This window comes from Opisthocomus hoazin, chromosome 10, assembly GCF_030867145.1.
Source record: "Opisthocomus hoazin isolate bOpiHoa1 chromosome 10, bOpiHoa1.hap1, whole genome shotgun sequence".
Taxonomy (NCBI): Eukaryota; Metazoa; Chordata; class Aves; order Opisthocomiformes; family Opisthocomidae; genus Opisthocomus; species Opisthocomus hoazin.
Window position 1 is genome coordinate 16,533,671 of NC_134423.1, and position 15,788 is coordinate 16,549,458.

General features: G+C 38.1%; 1 protein-coding gene across 7 annotated transcripts in view; it reads right to left on the minus strand.

Annotated features, from left to right (window-relative positions):
* The window catches only part of RNF111 (ring finger protein 111), a 49,123-nt gene that overhangs the window by 18,178 nt on the left and 15,157 nt on the right, over positions 1-15,788 (minus strand). For 5 of the 7 annotated variants that reach the window (XM_075431910.1, XM_075431905.1, XM_075431909.1 and 2 more), the window contains exons 3-7: positions 8,763-8,889; positions 5,542-5,705; positions 2,550-2,747; positions 1,360-1,679; positions 252-507 (exon numbers count right to left, since the gene is read on the minus strand). In XM_075431910.1, coding sequence (XP_075288025.1) covers positions 252-507; positions 1,360-1,679; positions 2,550-2,747; positions 5,542-5,705; positions 8,763-8,889 — 1,065 coding nt within the window. The remainder of the gene's footprint in view (positions 1-251; positions 508-1,359; positions 1,680-2,549; positions 2,748-5,541; positions 5,706-8,762; positions 8,890-15,788) is intronic. The other 2 variants (XM_075431908.1, XM_075431906.1) reach the window with 1 other exon arrangement.

The following is a 15,788-nucleotide window of genomic DNA, read 5'->3' on the forward strand; positions in this document are numbered from 1 at the left end:
TACAGTTTTTAAACTCTGAATGTTATTAAGGTCACTCAAAAGAAAATATTTTAACTTCACCTTGATCCTGTTCAAATCCTCTATACAAGCTGAAATGTTTAAATACATTTCTTAACATGTGGTTTGCTAGGCCAGTTCTAAGATCAAAGCAAGCAGATAGTAGTAAAGAGTTTTCATATGTTGTCAGGGAAGCTGTTTTCTTGTTTGTTTGGTTCCCCCCCACCGGGTACCCAGTATTTATCAGTACTTACAAGGAGAATGCATATAATGCCGACAGGAAGAGAGCGATGCCTGAGGAGGAGGCTGAGGCTGCGGCTGCGCAACCATACTGGATCCATATCCGTCTATTGTTATTGACTGGCTTGGGCCAGCACCAGCCTGATGCCCATAAATTGCAGTTCGAGATGAAGAGCCAGGACAGCAGGGGTCAAAAGCAGATGTTCCATGAAAAGCACCACTTCCATGACTTCTTATACCACTGCTGCTTAAGTCTACTGGCAATGCCTGCTGCGTAAACAAAATATCTTTTTTTCAAGCAATTCTTCAGACATTGAAAACAAAGTCACCCTCACACATAATGTGATAAAAATAAAAATAAATACACAAGCAACTGGGATCCAAATTTTTAAGTTTTAAGGCTTGACTTTGGAACATTTAGGTATTGTTAATATTTCTTATTTTTAAGTTCTTGAATCTGGTGACAGAGACTAAATTCACTACACCAGATTGTGTAAAAAACCCCAAAACCCCTATGATGGATAAATCAGTGAGTATATGGGAGCTACATGCATTGAAATATTTGGAGGCAAAAAACCAGTTGTTAGCGTTTTCAGTTGTGCCTACTGCATTACACTTAAAACAGAAACCAGACTGATAGCTCTGCATGTTGTAAATTAGGTTTGCACAGTATTGTTCTTTCTTATAACCATACTGTTTTAGAGCCGTAACTTTAGTTACTTCGCCTTAAAACGCAATGCTTTCAGAGGAGCAACTCTTTCATACACACATTAGACTTGATTTTTTCTTCCCTTAAAGCAGCTCAATTATTTGGATTGCAAAACTGCTATGATCGGCAGAGTAGATTTCAAGATATTTATGTTTGGTTTGCTTAAACAGCCACTATCATCTTACTCTCATCAAGAGGATGATAGCTGTCAATGACTACTTGTTGGATTATGACTTTCTGTAAAATTTCAATTTTTTGTGTCCATATATTATAGCTCTAATTTTCCTTTTTCGTTCCCTTCTATAATGCCTGCTACGGAACAAGAGAATAATCCACAATTCAGCATCCTGTGCTATTCTCTCATATCCATAACAACTTGAAATCGCAGAGAGAGTCACAAGAATTGAACATGCCTGGTCATGGTAACTGGTGCCAGAACTGCTGCTTGCTCCACAAGGTGCAGGCACTGGAGGAGGCCTTTCAACAGGGCAGCTGGAGTCACTGAATGAAGGAGATAGCGGAACAGCTGGGTGAGGGTTGTGGTGGTGGTGGTGGTGATGTTGAAAGTGGTGGCCATGCTGCTGGAAGCAGCTTGTATGCGGGTGCCCCAGCGCATGATGAGTCTGTGAAGGTCCTCCACAAGGAGAATGCTGAGGGCAGCACGATGGTAACCTTGGCATGGCTGGAGGGCCAGTTTCCAGTGTTGTATTAGATGCAGTTCTTCTTACATCATCTTGAAGATAAACAAATATCGAAGTGAAAGAAATTAGCAAAACTTATCACCATAAAGCAGTGTCTTAAATAAAAAAAAAAGTACTTCCCAATTAAGTAATTAACTGATTGAAAAAGAGATCTAGACTAAAATGAAACAAAACTGGATACAAAAGATTTAGCTATGCCTGCCAAGTGAACCAAAACTCAGTAGTTCAGGTGGATGTACTCATGGGAGTTACTACAGGACGTGATCTGACACTTGCCTTACTCCACTAATTTAAGACATGTTATCAGTAGGCAAAGCAGGAAAGATTGTGCCTGTGGTCAGTGCACAGAGACCTCAAACTCTTGTGCAACTGTGGTCAGCTCAGGTTTTTTGTACCTCATCTGACTTGCAGACAGGGGCAAAGCACCCATGTTTCAGAAACATCATGCATGCTACCTGTATACACAGCTCTATTATAGGTCAGCATCTATACAGATCTGCATAAATGTGCTTCCAGAGAAGTAATTTACAGGGGGAGGTTCTAGGGATCTATATACATCCTTCACTTCCTTACAACAGACATTAAAAAAATCCCACCCCTGTAACACACTACAGTGGAAGACTTAATTCCCTGTGAACTTCATTCTACCTCCTCAAAAAGCAAGGATGTGGTTCATTAAGTATAACCAAATCAGTCCAACAGGCAAAAGCAGAAGGCTCCAGCACAACCTCCTTCATCTTTGGGGAGAAATCAATGATCTTTTTCATAATCCTGTCTTCTCACTTTTTACTGTTATGTTCAGTACTAAAAGTTCACATGCTGTTTTAATCTGGAGAATGTTGATTAACTTCCTTTGTACTAGGAGGCAACGTAACAATTTAGAAAGCTCTCTTATTCGGTACCTCCAGCTGAAGTGCCAGCAGTGCCGCCACTGGGAAGACTGGAAGTTGTCTCTGGTGCTGCAGAGGGCTGGCTGTTGGAGATGTTTGGAGCTGCATCAGAGGCCTGCTCTGAGGTAGACGTACTAGAACTGTTACTGGAAGCAGAACTCACGACCTGCGGCTCCACTCTAGCTGATGTGGTTGGCACAACGGTCGGCTCTAGCGAAAGAAAAAAGCTTTCATGTTCTTTAAGCTTTAAAAGCTGCTGGGTTTTTTTTATTGTCGTTGCTGGTTTTTAATTATTTTACAATAAACTCTCAATTATGGTCTTGCCATATGCTAAGAAAGTCAGAATAAAAAAGCCTGACAGGTATAAAATACAAAAGTTAATTCTGTTTCACTTGAGTGTGTGTGGGGAAGAAATTATGTTATTTTCTTTTTTTTAAAAATCAACTCAAATTTTAAGAATTAATATAAAATCAATTCCCAACCAAATCTAACCTATCAAGTTTTATTTATTTACTGAACATAATGCTACTAGAAAGGAAATTAAATTACTTTGGTACTTTAGTATGAAAACACTTACTGCAATCTTTCATAAATCTACAGGCAAATTACTCTATGGTTAATGCTTACAAAGTGTAGAAAAACTTTTAGATAACTAACCAAGATCAGCATAGTAGCATCTAAATTATCAGTACTACTTTACAAACTTCAGTTATTCTAGATGTATAGCACTAAAGGCTACAGCATGATAAACTTGGTTTCTAGTCTCAATACACACTAAAAGCAGATTTATTACATCAGTATTTGAGAATTCTGTTAGAAGTACATACGTGTTCATTTTGCATATTGTAAAGGTAAGTCAGCAATATATTTAATTGGATCCAGTGAAATACACCAAACACTTCATAAATCTTGTTCTCTACTACACAATTGTAAACAGACTTGGTGGCATAATTAAAATTTAGTTTTAAAAAAGTCTGCTTTTGACTGTAAGTTTGAAATTTCTAATTTCTGGGAAGGCAATGACATGACTAGAAATATGAGATACCATAAAAGTGAAAATCATCAGAAACAGCTCAGGGGGGTTTTTTTAGTAAAAATGTCTGCATGGATATCAGGAGGAAAAAAAAGCATCAAGACACTTCAAATACTTCTCTTACACAAAGTCTCAAAATAAAATATGACTAGTTTTGATTCAAGATTTCGCTCTATATCTAGTAAGTATATCAGCAACTCAGTGAGCAAGGGAATAAATGTATCTCCCTTCTTGCAAGTCTTCCAGCTCATCACATTAAAAAACCATGAACTGATACCTATATTTAAATTCCTTTGGATTTTAATGTGGCATTTCAATATACTAATTTTATTTAAAGCAAAGCATTCTGGGAGAAATGCATTCATGTTTCAATTCAGAAAAAAACAGCAACTACATAGGACACGTATAGCCTAACACTGATATTTGATCACACAGTGCTCAAGATTGGATGCTAATACATTCTGAAAGCAATCCTGCAGTCAGTTCTCAACTCTACCAGCCTCCATCACCCTGCTAGCCTGTTACTGTTTTGACTCACCATCAGCAATACAGATGGTTCCGTTTCTCCCCCCCAAAACCAGTAAAAGCCAGTGGGCTTGGCCAATCTCAAACTCCTAGCTAAGAGAAACTTAATTTCAACACACTTCACAGAGATTAATCCACCAGGACAGATGGAGATATGATCCTTATGCTGATGGAAGTAGCTAGCAAAGTTTTAAGACCAGTATCTTTGTGGACATCAGTGAAGTTATGATAAAGTGCGTAGCTGCCTTGTAACAGTGTTAATTCAGAATTTTTACCATTTTACACTAGCTCGTTTGTGAAATTTGATGCCTAACCCCCAAAACAATATTCCTGAAATCCTGGAAGACTCCTCTTAGAAAGGTATTTCCTCTGGTGGGGGAGAGCTAGTCTTACATATACGCATTATAGAAGTAAAAGTTCATTCAGCAGTAATCTTTCTTACAAGAATTTGGTTCTTGAATTTAAGACTAAATTCTGTAATTTGAGTTTAAAAGAGTAAATTAAAGCAATAGATGCCTACTACCCTTCAATGATAGAGCTGTTCAGATATTTCACAGTAAATCCACAAAGGAAACAATCTGTAAATCAACCCATCCTCCATCCTAAAAACCATCAAACAACCAAAAACAATTCCAAACCCTTCCAACTCTCCAACCCAGCCCAAAAAAACAAGACAACTTGAAGAATAAGATATTGCGAGATACTACGTTGTGCTGCACTCAGGGACGTAACCACAATGGGAAAAAAACTTCCGTTAAACATTAAAAGCAGCATACACCCAAGAAATCCCCAGAACCACCACCACCACCACTAAAAATAAACCTGCAAAAATGTACATGAGCTTTAGTTTTTCCCTTCCCTCAACTTCTGACAATACGTGGAAGTTGCTCTTACGATTTTCAGCAGGAATACACTTCGTAAGTGCCAGCAGGTTTTAATGGTAGGAAACAATCAAAGGTTACAGCTTCAGAAACCTAACATACTTCACTAGTTTGGGGTTGTGGGTTTTTGGTGGTTTTGGTTTGCATAGTGTTTTTTTCTAATTATTTTTTTCACCAAGGCCTGAAAGAACAGTAACTATTCCAAAGCATAAGCAGTGATAGATTTTCTTTTTATAGTGTTGTACGGAAGTAAGCGCATGTTTTTAAAGCAGTAGTTCCAACCTGTTCTATAATTTCTGCCTGCTGAGTCAGCCCTCAGACACACACCCAAGTCTGTTTTGGAAGAAAAACTAGATCTAGTAGACCCACTGGGAGTGGCTAAACTTTTAATTTTAAAGGGAAGGCCACAAGAGGTTTTTCTGACAGGCTTGGAAATTAATTTGTTCAGAATTTAGACTTCTTCACAGAATGGTATGTTATAACTGATGCAATCAATTCCACTCCCCTTACACTGATCATCCTGCTTCAGAAAAAAGAAGAGATTTCTCAGACCAATGCAACTTACCATCTTCATCCACTGTAAGGTCCACTACTTCAGCTGCATTCTGTCTCAGTGGCTGTATGACTGTGGAAATCCTACTGCGGTTCCGCTGCTCTTGAGGTCGTGCAGCCTGAGAACTAGAGCTCTGCCCCCAGTGTGATCTTGTGTGTCCAAGTGTTGAACGAGACCTTGAAACAGTTAACACCTTAAGTACTGACCTAAATTTTGCCGTTACTACATTTTTCTCCCCACTATTTGAGAACCTACTTGAGGTATTTTTTTTTACTATTAGAAAAGCATTTTGTTTTGTTGAAATACCCCACTACTCAGCACTCGCTACATGTGTACTTACAAACATTACTGCACCCATTACCAGATAACATAATGGGAAATACCAACACGTAGAGTTTGAAGGTCTTTAAACCATGCTCCTACGAAATACATATAGATAACTTACAAAAATTAACTGTGAAACCCTACAACCACAGTCAGGCAGCAATTATATCTGGTGTTACGTTTTAACTTTGTTAACAATAAACAAAGAGTCTCAAAATTCTGTACTATTCCTATGCTGTCTGAAACAGATCTCTGAATGATGACAGAAGTGTAGAGACAAAAATTTGTAAACATTAAGTTCTTTTGCATGTTAACTTTAGACAGAATATTCTCAGAGGATGATTTCTATACTTTAATTTACATTTCTAAAATGTCCTAAAAGTGTGAAATCTCTGGACTTTTCTCTGTTGTATATTATCTTCCCCCCTCCCCCCCCCAAGAACAAACACAGCTTTGTGTAACAATTAAACTTAAATGAAATGTGGCTTGAGGAGAGGAAATCATAAGCCTGTAACCACATCTACGGAAAAAGAGGGTTTTACCTCTGTAGTATAACACTTAGCACCCATTTTATTCAATTTAGGCATACAAACCCAAACACTCAATGATGCTTTTGAGTTTCAGTTAAGAGGATACTGTCCTCAATTAAGCGAAGACTATTTTTACAGTATTGTATTTACCAGTTCATTCTGAAAAACCTTTGACTCTCCAGTGTTTACAGAAATCAAGTGGTTCTTATTTTCCACTTTGGAAAAACAATGTACTCAGACTTCAGAAATTCAGAAGAGGAAAATGTGAAGAAAAGGGAATGACCTCACTAAAAACAAAACCCACTGCATAAATCACCATGGAGCTCAGTCTACATTTCTGTTCTGCCTGTACTCCCTTCACTCCTATCTGTGTAACTCAGTGACAAAGATCACTGTTACTTTCCTGTAGTGCAAAAAATGTGCTTGCTGCAGTCTTGTCAACTGTCTTACACTTCAATTCCACCTCCGCACTCATGGTAATTCAAAGATTGGGTTGGTTCAAAAAGGCACATTTTCTTTAAAGTTTAGATTTACATAATGTCCAGATTTATTTGTGTGTGCCCTACTACATACAGAATCAAACTTACTTCCCAAGCCCCTTTAAAAAATTTGCTATTACTCTCTGGTGACCCAAGGTGCACATTCATAATACAAGGAGAGTTTAAGGTCTCACCTCCTACTTGATCTTCCCCTCCCCTTCAGTTAACCAAGGGTTAAGGTTCATGGGAGCACCTTGGGTTTGGTAGTAAAGGAGAGGATAAATTAGCTGTGGAAGGGTATGCAGGATTGTCAGTGTTTACTTCTCTTACAGGAACTCCAGCTTCATATCAAAACCAGTGCAGTACTCACCACACCCATATTTTTTGTTTTTCAATGCAAGCTGTAAATTCAACAGTAAGAGATTTCTTTGGATTTTTCTGAAATTACCAACAAATATGTTAGCTATATGGTGCTCTGTATATCAGTCTGTGGATGTATGCCGTTGCTGATGCAGTTTTGGCTGTAGCACTGCAGGGGTAAGGGAAAAAAGCAGTAATTTTGTTTTCAAGTCTTTTATGGCTACTACACAAAACATTGATGCTAGGAAGAGAGTAAACTATTTTTTAAAAGCATCTTATCTGTCTTTAATTATATTTGAATTAATGGTCTGTAAGCACAATCACTTTCATCTAGCCCAATTTTTTACCATTTAAAGCTTTACATGCTAGTTATAAGAGGCTAAAGCATTAACTTGATCTAGCTCTTTTCAGGCATACATGTTGTTTCACAAGTTTAATGACTCGTCTCAACAAATACTTTCATGTGGATAAATAAACTATTTCTAGAAACATGCTTCTAATCATCTCAAGACAGCACCTGTTGATTCTGCAGCTTTTGTTTTGTTTTGAACAGATGGAAATATAAAGAAAAATACTGTTGAAGAAATGAATTCTTAAAATGCTGATTTCTCATCTCTCCCCACTTCCTCTTTGCTATCAATTCGGGCTGCATATTTTTGAGAGTATGACACCTTTGGTGTGTCAGAGTTTAACAAAAAATTCAGTTAGTTCCAAGTGTTCATGAAATCTACACTACGCACACATTTGTCTTAAACATAAAATTGGTTTGTTCAATGTGGTATCTATTCCACTAAAAGCGAATTTTGCAGGAAAACTTGTCTGTTATTTTAAATTTAAAATTACATCAGTGAAAGCATTAACTGATGAAGAACAGATGGAATGTTTTCATAATTTACTGCCTATTGTTATTTTGTCATTATTTTATAAAAAATTGGATAGTCATTCCTCATTTTGTCTTTCTGTTCACAGATACGAAAACATACGTAATAGGTAGCCAGATCCAAGAGTCCCACGCACATCACAGTTTCAAGTTTTCCTCTTCAAGGAACTCACTTTACTAGATCCTGCAAAATCTGACAAATGTGGAACAAAACTCCCAGAAAGGCATGGAAGAACAGGAAAGCACAGACACCAGCAGCTTCTAAAAGGTAGCATACTTTCCTCAGAAATGTTTAGCTAATATCTAGTCAGCTCAGCCTAAACTTGCTCTCTCTAGGATCTTGCTGTACAGTTTCACTTCCGCAAAATTCTGCCCATCAGTCGCACTAACTACAACCACCTCAACAATTCCAGATTAGTTGAATTGTCAAGCTTTGGAAAAGCTGTGGTTTGGGTTTTTTTGTTTGTTTCTTTGTTGGGGGTTTTGGGTTTTTTTTCTTTGTGTTTTTAAATTATTTTTCCTTTTTAAATCAAAAATGCATACTATGCATCCTGATTATAATTTCTGTGACATTACCTTATGGACTTCTAATGATACAGAGCCTTGTAACAAACTTAGGAGTCAAGTAAAATTGTATTAATACAGAGATGCAAGTCTCACCTGTAGCTTTCACCAACTGTGACAATCTCCACTTCACTATCTGTTGAGGTAACATTTATTTCTTCATTAGCAGTGACCTGGGGAGTGGAGGATGCTTCAATCACCACAACATCTTCATCAGTATTTCCTGATGAGGAAAAAGGAAGAAGAAAGTTTTTATACTTCATCTATCTCAGGAGCTGTCATTATAAGAGACTATTTTTTCCTAGACTTAAAATACATGTAGGTAGAGAATTTCATGGTGTATGTCAAAACTTCAGGTGCAACTGCCAAACATATGGCCTAATTCTTAAAGGTAGCAACTCTGCTGTAAATATTGAAGCAAAAAATGGAAGGAGACAGAATATGGTGGGGGGGGTTACATATGCAAGCTTATATTCTATTGTGTACTGGAAGCAATTATGGTGAATTTCATTAGTTGTAACACAAACAAAATTCAATCATTTAATAGAAAAACTAAATAAACTTTCAATCTAAGAAGCAGTGGTGCTTTGTTGTCATTAATAGCGGGGTTTTCTTTAAAGAGCTTCCTTGCACAAAACTGTCTTAGCTGCTTCTCAGACAAAACCAGCTAGCCAAGCAGCTGGTGAAAGGTTAGTTAGGGAAAAAAAAACAACTACCGTTCCCCTATCTCTGTGCTTCTAAACACACGCTCCTCTGAATTACAGTAAGTTTGAGAGCACTCCTGGGAGTCCGCATGTCCTCAGGCTCAATATTTACTGAAATTTAGGACAGCTGCAAAAGCAGGAAGAGTTGGGCTTAAGTATGATCTCATTGCTTCTGAAAATAAATAGCACCTCCTTGAGGACAAAATCATATGCCATGTAATTCCAGTGTGCATCTCTACCTGAATTCTGACACAAGCTTATCTCATGAAAGCCAAAGGGAATTCTCAGCTGAATATCTACACAATTCAGGTACTCACCTTTGTCATGGTTTGAGAGCTCATTTTACTTTGGGGTTGGACTAGATGACACACAGAGGTCCCTTCCAACCCCTAACATTCTGTGATTCTGTGTAATCCTTTTCCTTAAGCAAATCTTTATTCAAGATGTGATTTTACAGACTACATGAGACAGACTGTAGAAACCATCAGAATCGTTACTGGGTGAACAGTAACGAACAAAATAATAGATGAAATAATAAAGAAAACCTTTAAGAAAATAGTCAAAGCTGCTGTAAGTAGGATATAGCGTAGATACAGCTCAACCATATGCTATCTCCTACTGCTTATGTTTTCTAACAGCACCCTCTCAAGTCAAAAGCACAAAGTGATTGGGTTTTCATCCCATGAACTGCTTTCCTATACAAGGAGCCAATACTACACACTTTCTTCAAAATGAAGCACAAAACCAACTCCTCTAAACTATGTAAATATTTGTAAGGTATTTAGTAAGACTATATTCCTAGGAAAAAACTATGAATATAAGTTAGTCATACGCAACTTTGTACTCCCTTTTAAACAAGAAGAGCTTTCAAGTGAGTTCTATGAGAAGCACACCAAGGTGAAAAATACATGAAAGTGAAATTTGTTTATTTTAAGAACATTGCAGTAGCTTGGAGAACAGTATATACAAATTAGACAATGGGCCACTACAAACTGGTTTCATCACATTTATGTGAACAATAAAAAGCTAAATAGCAAGACATCAGTAACACAAGCAACACCAAAGTAATGTTCACAGTCCTCCTTAGCTTTTACATAGTCAGACACTAGTCATAAAGCCAGTAACACTAACTGGTATGAAGCCAAGATCTTTCACTGTCAACAGGATTTACTGTTTCTTCTTTGCCTCTCCTCACACATTACTACAAGGAAGAGAACACAGTTTTTGAAACATCACAAACAAAACCACACCAGTTCATCCTGATTCAGACACGCTCCCACAAAGCAGAGCAAACAATAGTGTTGAAACAAAGAAAAGTCTCTGAAATAATCTGTCAAAATGAGGTCTCAGAGGACAGCCTCCTTGACAGGCCGACAGGAATACAGGGTGCCTGCAGCTCACAAGCAGCAATGCAGCTATCAAAGAGAGTCCCCTGAAACTTCAGCAAGCCCATATATAAAGCATTAGCATTACAGCATTTCATTTACAAGGTGATTAATAATGAAAACTGTACTGATACTAAAGAATTAGTGAAATTTAAGATGTCTTTCTGAATTTTCTGCAGTATCAAAGCAGCGGGGGGAAAGGGGGAGGTTCTCTGCCAAATGCGCTTAAAATTCAAGTCTGCTGGTTTAAACTACTCCAAGCCTAATCCTAGCAAAGCCATGATGTTTTGCAGGTCCACATAATGTAACTTTGCAGGTTAAGTTAGTGTCTGAAGGTATGTCGGTTGGCGTAGTTCAAGATGGTTGACTTGAATTTTAAGAGAGTGCACAATGCTGTAAAGCAGAAGGAAACTTTCTTTAGTGAGGTGACTGACATGCAGAAATAAAACACATGGATTTTCAGAGGTTTTGCTATATTGTTTCCAACCATATTTGCTCAAGACAATTTTGAGGCACTTGCAAGCCTCAAATATTTAACATATATATAATAGGAGCCACCTCATGAATCCAAGGCTACACATTAGCAGTAAGCTGTTGAACATATCTTTAAGGTGTCTGCTTCTTCAGATCCACATGGGAATATACTTGGTATATATACACACACCTGTAAAATGAATTTCTTAGGAAGGGCATAAACTCAGAATTTAATATTTCAGCAAACCCCAGTTCTAAAGTACTGCACAATTTACAAAACATACCAGCAGCCAAGGAAAAAACCCACAACAAAACAAACAAACAATCCAAATCCAGAAACATACCAGATCACAAAATACTTGCACATGTTCCTCAGTATTACTTTTCACCCTGTGGTCCACTACACAAGATGTTTTTATATAGTCCACCATAACAAGGTATACTTTATTTATTTGCCTTTATGCACATACCAGTCACTGACTAGTCATCTTCTGTCTGGAATGAACTCCGAGCAAATTTGATCTTACTTAAAGTATAAGTATGAATACCTTACCAATGTATCATCTAAATGATTCACCTGGTAAGAGAACAGCTCAATCTGTATAATGACAGTGCTACTATACTAATCCTATACTCCTTGAAAGTAATCTCCCTTCAAGCAGAAAAGTCACTGGGCTGTTGGCAGCAAAATAGTTATGCAGATCTAGGAGAGGTATTTTGTACTACTTTCAGCATAATACCTATGGCTATAAAACAAACAGAAAACTATCTTCCTGCAGGTATGCACTACTACTCTCTGTCATCTCCCGAGTAACAAAACGCAGCAAGCAAATTATATTCTAGTTGTTTGTGACTAAATTAGCCTTCAGGCTACCACTGAAAGACTCATTCTACATTTCAAATGAGCTGGCTAAACCAAAAACCTTTACTGAAAACACGAGCAAGAATTTTATTAGTTTGTACTGAATTTTGTTTCTTCTCTACTCACATCCATGAATATTTTATAGTGGATGCAAACCACCAAATTTTAGTTTGCAAGTTGTGCATATCCTTACAATTCAGACCCATCAACAGCAGTTAGTAATCAGGTTTTGTATATAACTAATAATCAGTAACTTCTTCACAGAAGCTTCTCCCCTCTCTTTTAAAAGCCTAGTTTATGATAGAAACTTAGTGCTTAGCCAGCCTAAGGGAAGGGATAAACTACGCTGGCTTGAATCCAAATCTGAACATGCTCAAAATTATAATCATCCCTTAAAAAACAGAACACTCCCTCCTCCAGGCCCTACATCACAAAGACAGTAAATTTCTCAGAATAAAGTATTTTATTAAGCAAAATATAACTTTTGAAATAATATAATACCGTGTAGTCCAATATTCAAATCAGTAAATGAGGATGTTATTTCCCTAGAAAGTTGTAAGATTATTTCAGAACTACAGCTGTTAGGTCCTGTTGACAGACCACATGCAGTTCTGGGAAGCAAGTTTTAGAATCAAATACTTTAATAATCCAGAATTCATAAGCAAGAGACTAAGTTTTGTACAGTATAACATGTATAATATGTATAATTATACCATTACTTAACTCGGAAAGATCATTACATAATTCAAGAGATTGATCAATCACTATCAGCACAAGTACCCCACCAAGAACATAAATAACACTGGTATAACATCCAAATTTATGTTTGGATGATTGTTGTCCTGCCTGGAGGCTATCTTACATCTACTGTGCTATTAATATGGAGTTTAACTAGTAAATATTACATGTAAGATAGTGAAGGAGTTTTACAATACACAATTTCAAATGAGACAGTCTGACCAAGCCATAAGTGAAAACAGAAGAGATTTAAAATAAGCAGTCAAGTTCCAGTGACAGATGACTTATTTTGAGTTCCAAGCTTTCACTGGATTAGACCAAGGGTCTGCCGAGGCCCTTGTTATCTCTGCCAGCTTCAACAGGCAAAACTATGTGGTCAGAGTAGAAAATCCAGGCTACAACTAACTGAAACCTCTCAGACCACCCAGCATCCACAACAATGCCACAGATGTCAGCAAGCACTTTCTTAGCCGTTTGTGAGCAATGAATAGACGTTAGTAAGTGCATCTAAACCCTTTCTGAACTTGCTGGTACTACGTGCCTCTACAGCACCTTGTGCTGGTGAGTGCAAGATAATTACCTGGATAGTAGTTCAGCTTGAAATGATAATACCCTACTTGTGCTAACGAGTACTCGCCCTCAACTTTCAAACTTCTTAAACTAGGTGTGACTGGCACCCCCTGCTCCCGACCCCTGGTAATACAGTTAGTGTAACTAATGCCATTTTACGAAGCAAGCTGCAATTCTCTGTGACCAAGCAGGTCACATGCTTGTTCCCTCTCCCCACATTCTCAGGCTCTGAAGGTCCTGTGAACCAAGTAGACAAACCAGATTTCTTCTTCCCCTCCCTATCAGCCTCAAGATTCCTGGGCGCCAGGATGATTACTCCCTTCCTTGCTGGCCTTGAAGGTCCCAGGCACCCGGCCAACCAGGTGGTGTTGATGACCCCACATAGTACAGGGAAGAGTAACAGCAGACAGTGCACTGTCTATAAAACCAAGCAGTTCGAAGCCATGAGTGGGAACCTGGACCAGAACTGCTGCTGAGCAGTGAGACCTGTGACCCAGGAGTGGCCAGGAACGCCCCCACCATTGTCTGATTCCTCTGAGGACTGAGTGAGTAACTCCTATTCTCTTACACGGTTTTTGAGTCTAGATTATGGTTGTTACATTGACACAGCAAACCACATATTAAGATTTGACCTGATGTGCAGAGGGTCCAGGTGATTAGAAACTATAAGTTAAATTGTATTATAAATTCTGTATTACGCTACTTACAGATTGCACTGTATTGATTCTGCCTGTAGAAATCCTGTGCCGTTGCAATAATAAATTCTGTGCTATACTAATTGTAATATCCTGCTAAGAAAATAAAGCTTTAATTGTAACTACAACTTGGTGCTATCATCATTTTGCCAAGGATCCCTAAAAGAACCTGCCTGTCCCCTTAGTGTCGGCTGACCCAAGGTTAGAAGACAGCAGTTTTCCTGTACCTGAGACTTACTTGGAACAACTTTCCAGTAGCTGTGCATGATGGGAGAATTTTTCAAAAACATACAAATTGCTTAGGAGTCTGCACCCTGGTGGAAAAGACAGTCAACAAGCAGAATATAGGGGATCTTGTCCAACTGTGAGCCATGTTAATACAGACTGATCCAAAACTCTACTGACTGTTCTTAACCAGGCACGTAAGCCTTAGTCCTACCAGCAATGCTACAACAAGCCAATTCTACAAGTAGCACCTTTTCAGCACAGAAAGCTGCAGCAGCTACAGGGAAGTGAATTCCACGCTAACTTTTATTACTATGGCTATTTAAAGCTCCAGTTCACAGCAGACAGATACAGCAACTATGGTTCATGTTGACTGCTCACAAAGCCAGGTGCTTCTTTCCTTACCACTGTCCAGTGCTTCCCCAAGCCCTCTCTCCTAAGAGGCACAGTAGAAAGGATATGCATTCAGTTTCCTTGTCCACTAATGCTATTGAGATAAAAGCTCTGAATTATGAGCTGCATCAGTCACTGTGATAAAAGGAGTGCATGCTGTAATTTTAGAAGGGATTAGGTAACTGAAAAATAACCACCTCTAACAACAGGCAGCTCGTTTCCATGTAACGCATGTTTACCTTGAACCTGTTAAAATAATCTAAATATGAAGTGGTATACGTTTAACATTTTCAGAAGCCTCTGGCTTTTAAACTATCGAATGTCTATATTCAACATTTTTGGGAGACAGACAACAAGTATGTTAGAGGACTCAGTCTTATCATTATAAGCAGCTTCGAACAAAGACTGGAGCAGCTTCTCACCAGCATTACATTCTAAGGAAAGAGGCAAGGTCTGTCTAGCACTAGCTGCTTAAAAATATAAAGTAACATGTCAGACCCTGAAGGAATTTTAAGTGCTGTTAGATGAATAGTTTATGACAATGCAAAATTCTACCCAACTTTTTTTTATAACAACATTTTCCCCTTTCCCAGGGTTCAGCTTTACTGCCAAATCTGAGTATGTGAGGCTAAACATTTCTTCAAATTTTAGCTTTTGCTAGATTTCCCTCCACAGATTGTCTGTCTCCAAATGGCACCCCCAGCCCTTTAAATCCAAGCTGAAAATCAAATACCTGTACAGGCATAGCAGAAAATTTGCATTACAATGCTACAGAGACCCAATTACAGTCAAAGCTGAAAATTTGACACCTTTGACAAGGAAAGTCAAAAGAGGATTATCTCTATTGGTGCGTATACAGATCCTCCAAGGGTTAGAGAAAAGTTTCTGAGCTACCAAAACAAAGCACAGAATCAAAATTCGCATTTCACAGCAAAAATGTTGCTGCTTGCAGTCATTTTAACTGTAAGCCCAGTATTTCAATTAAAACAAACCGATCAACATTTCGATTAGAATATATACTGTAACTGCATCGTTAAATTATGCAGAGTTGCTTTTACATTGTCCTTATGCCCCTA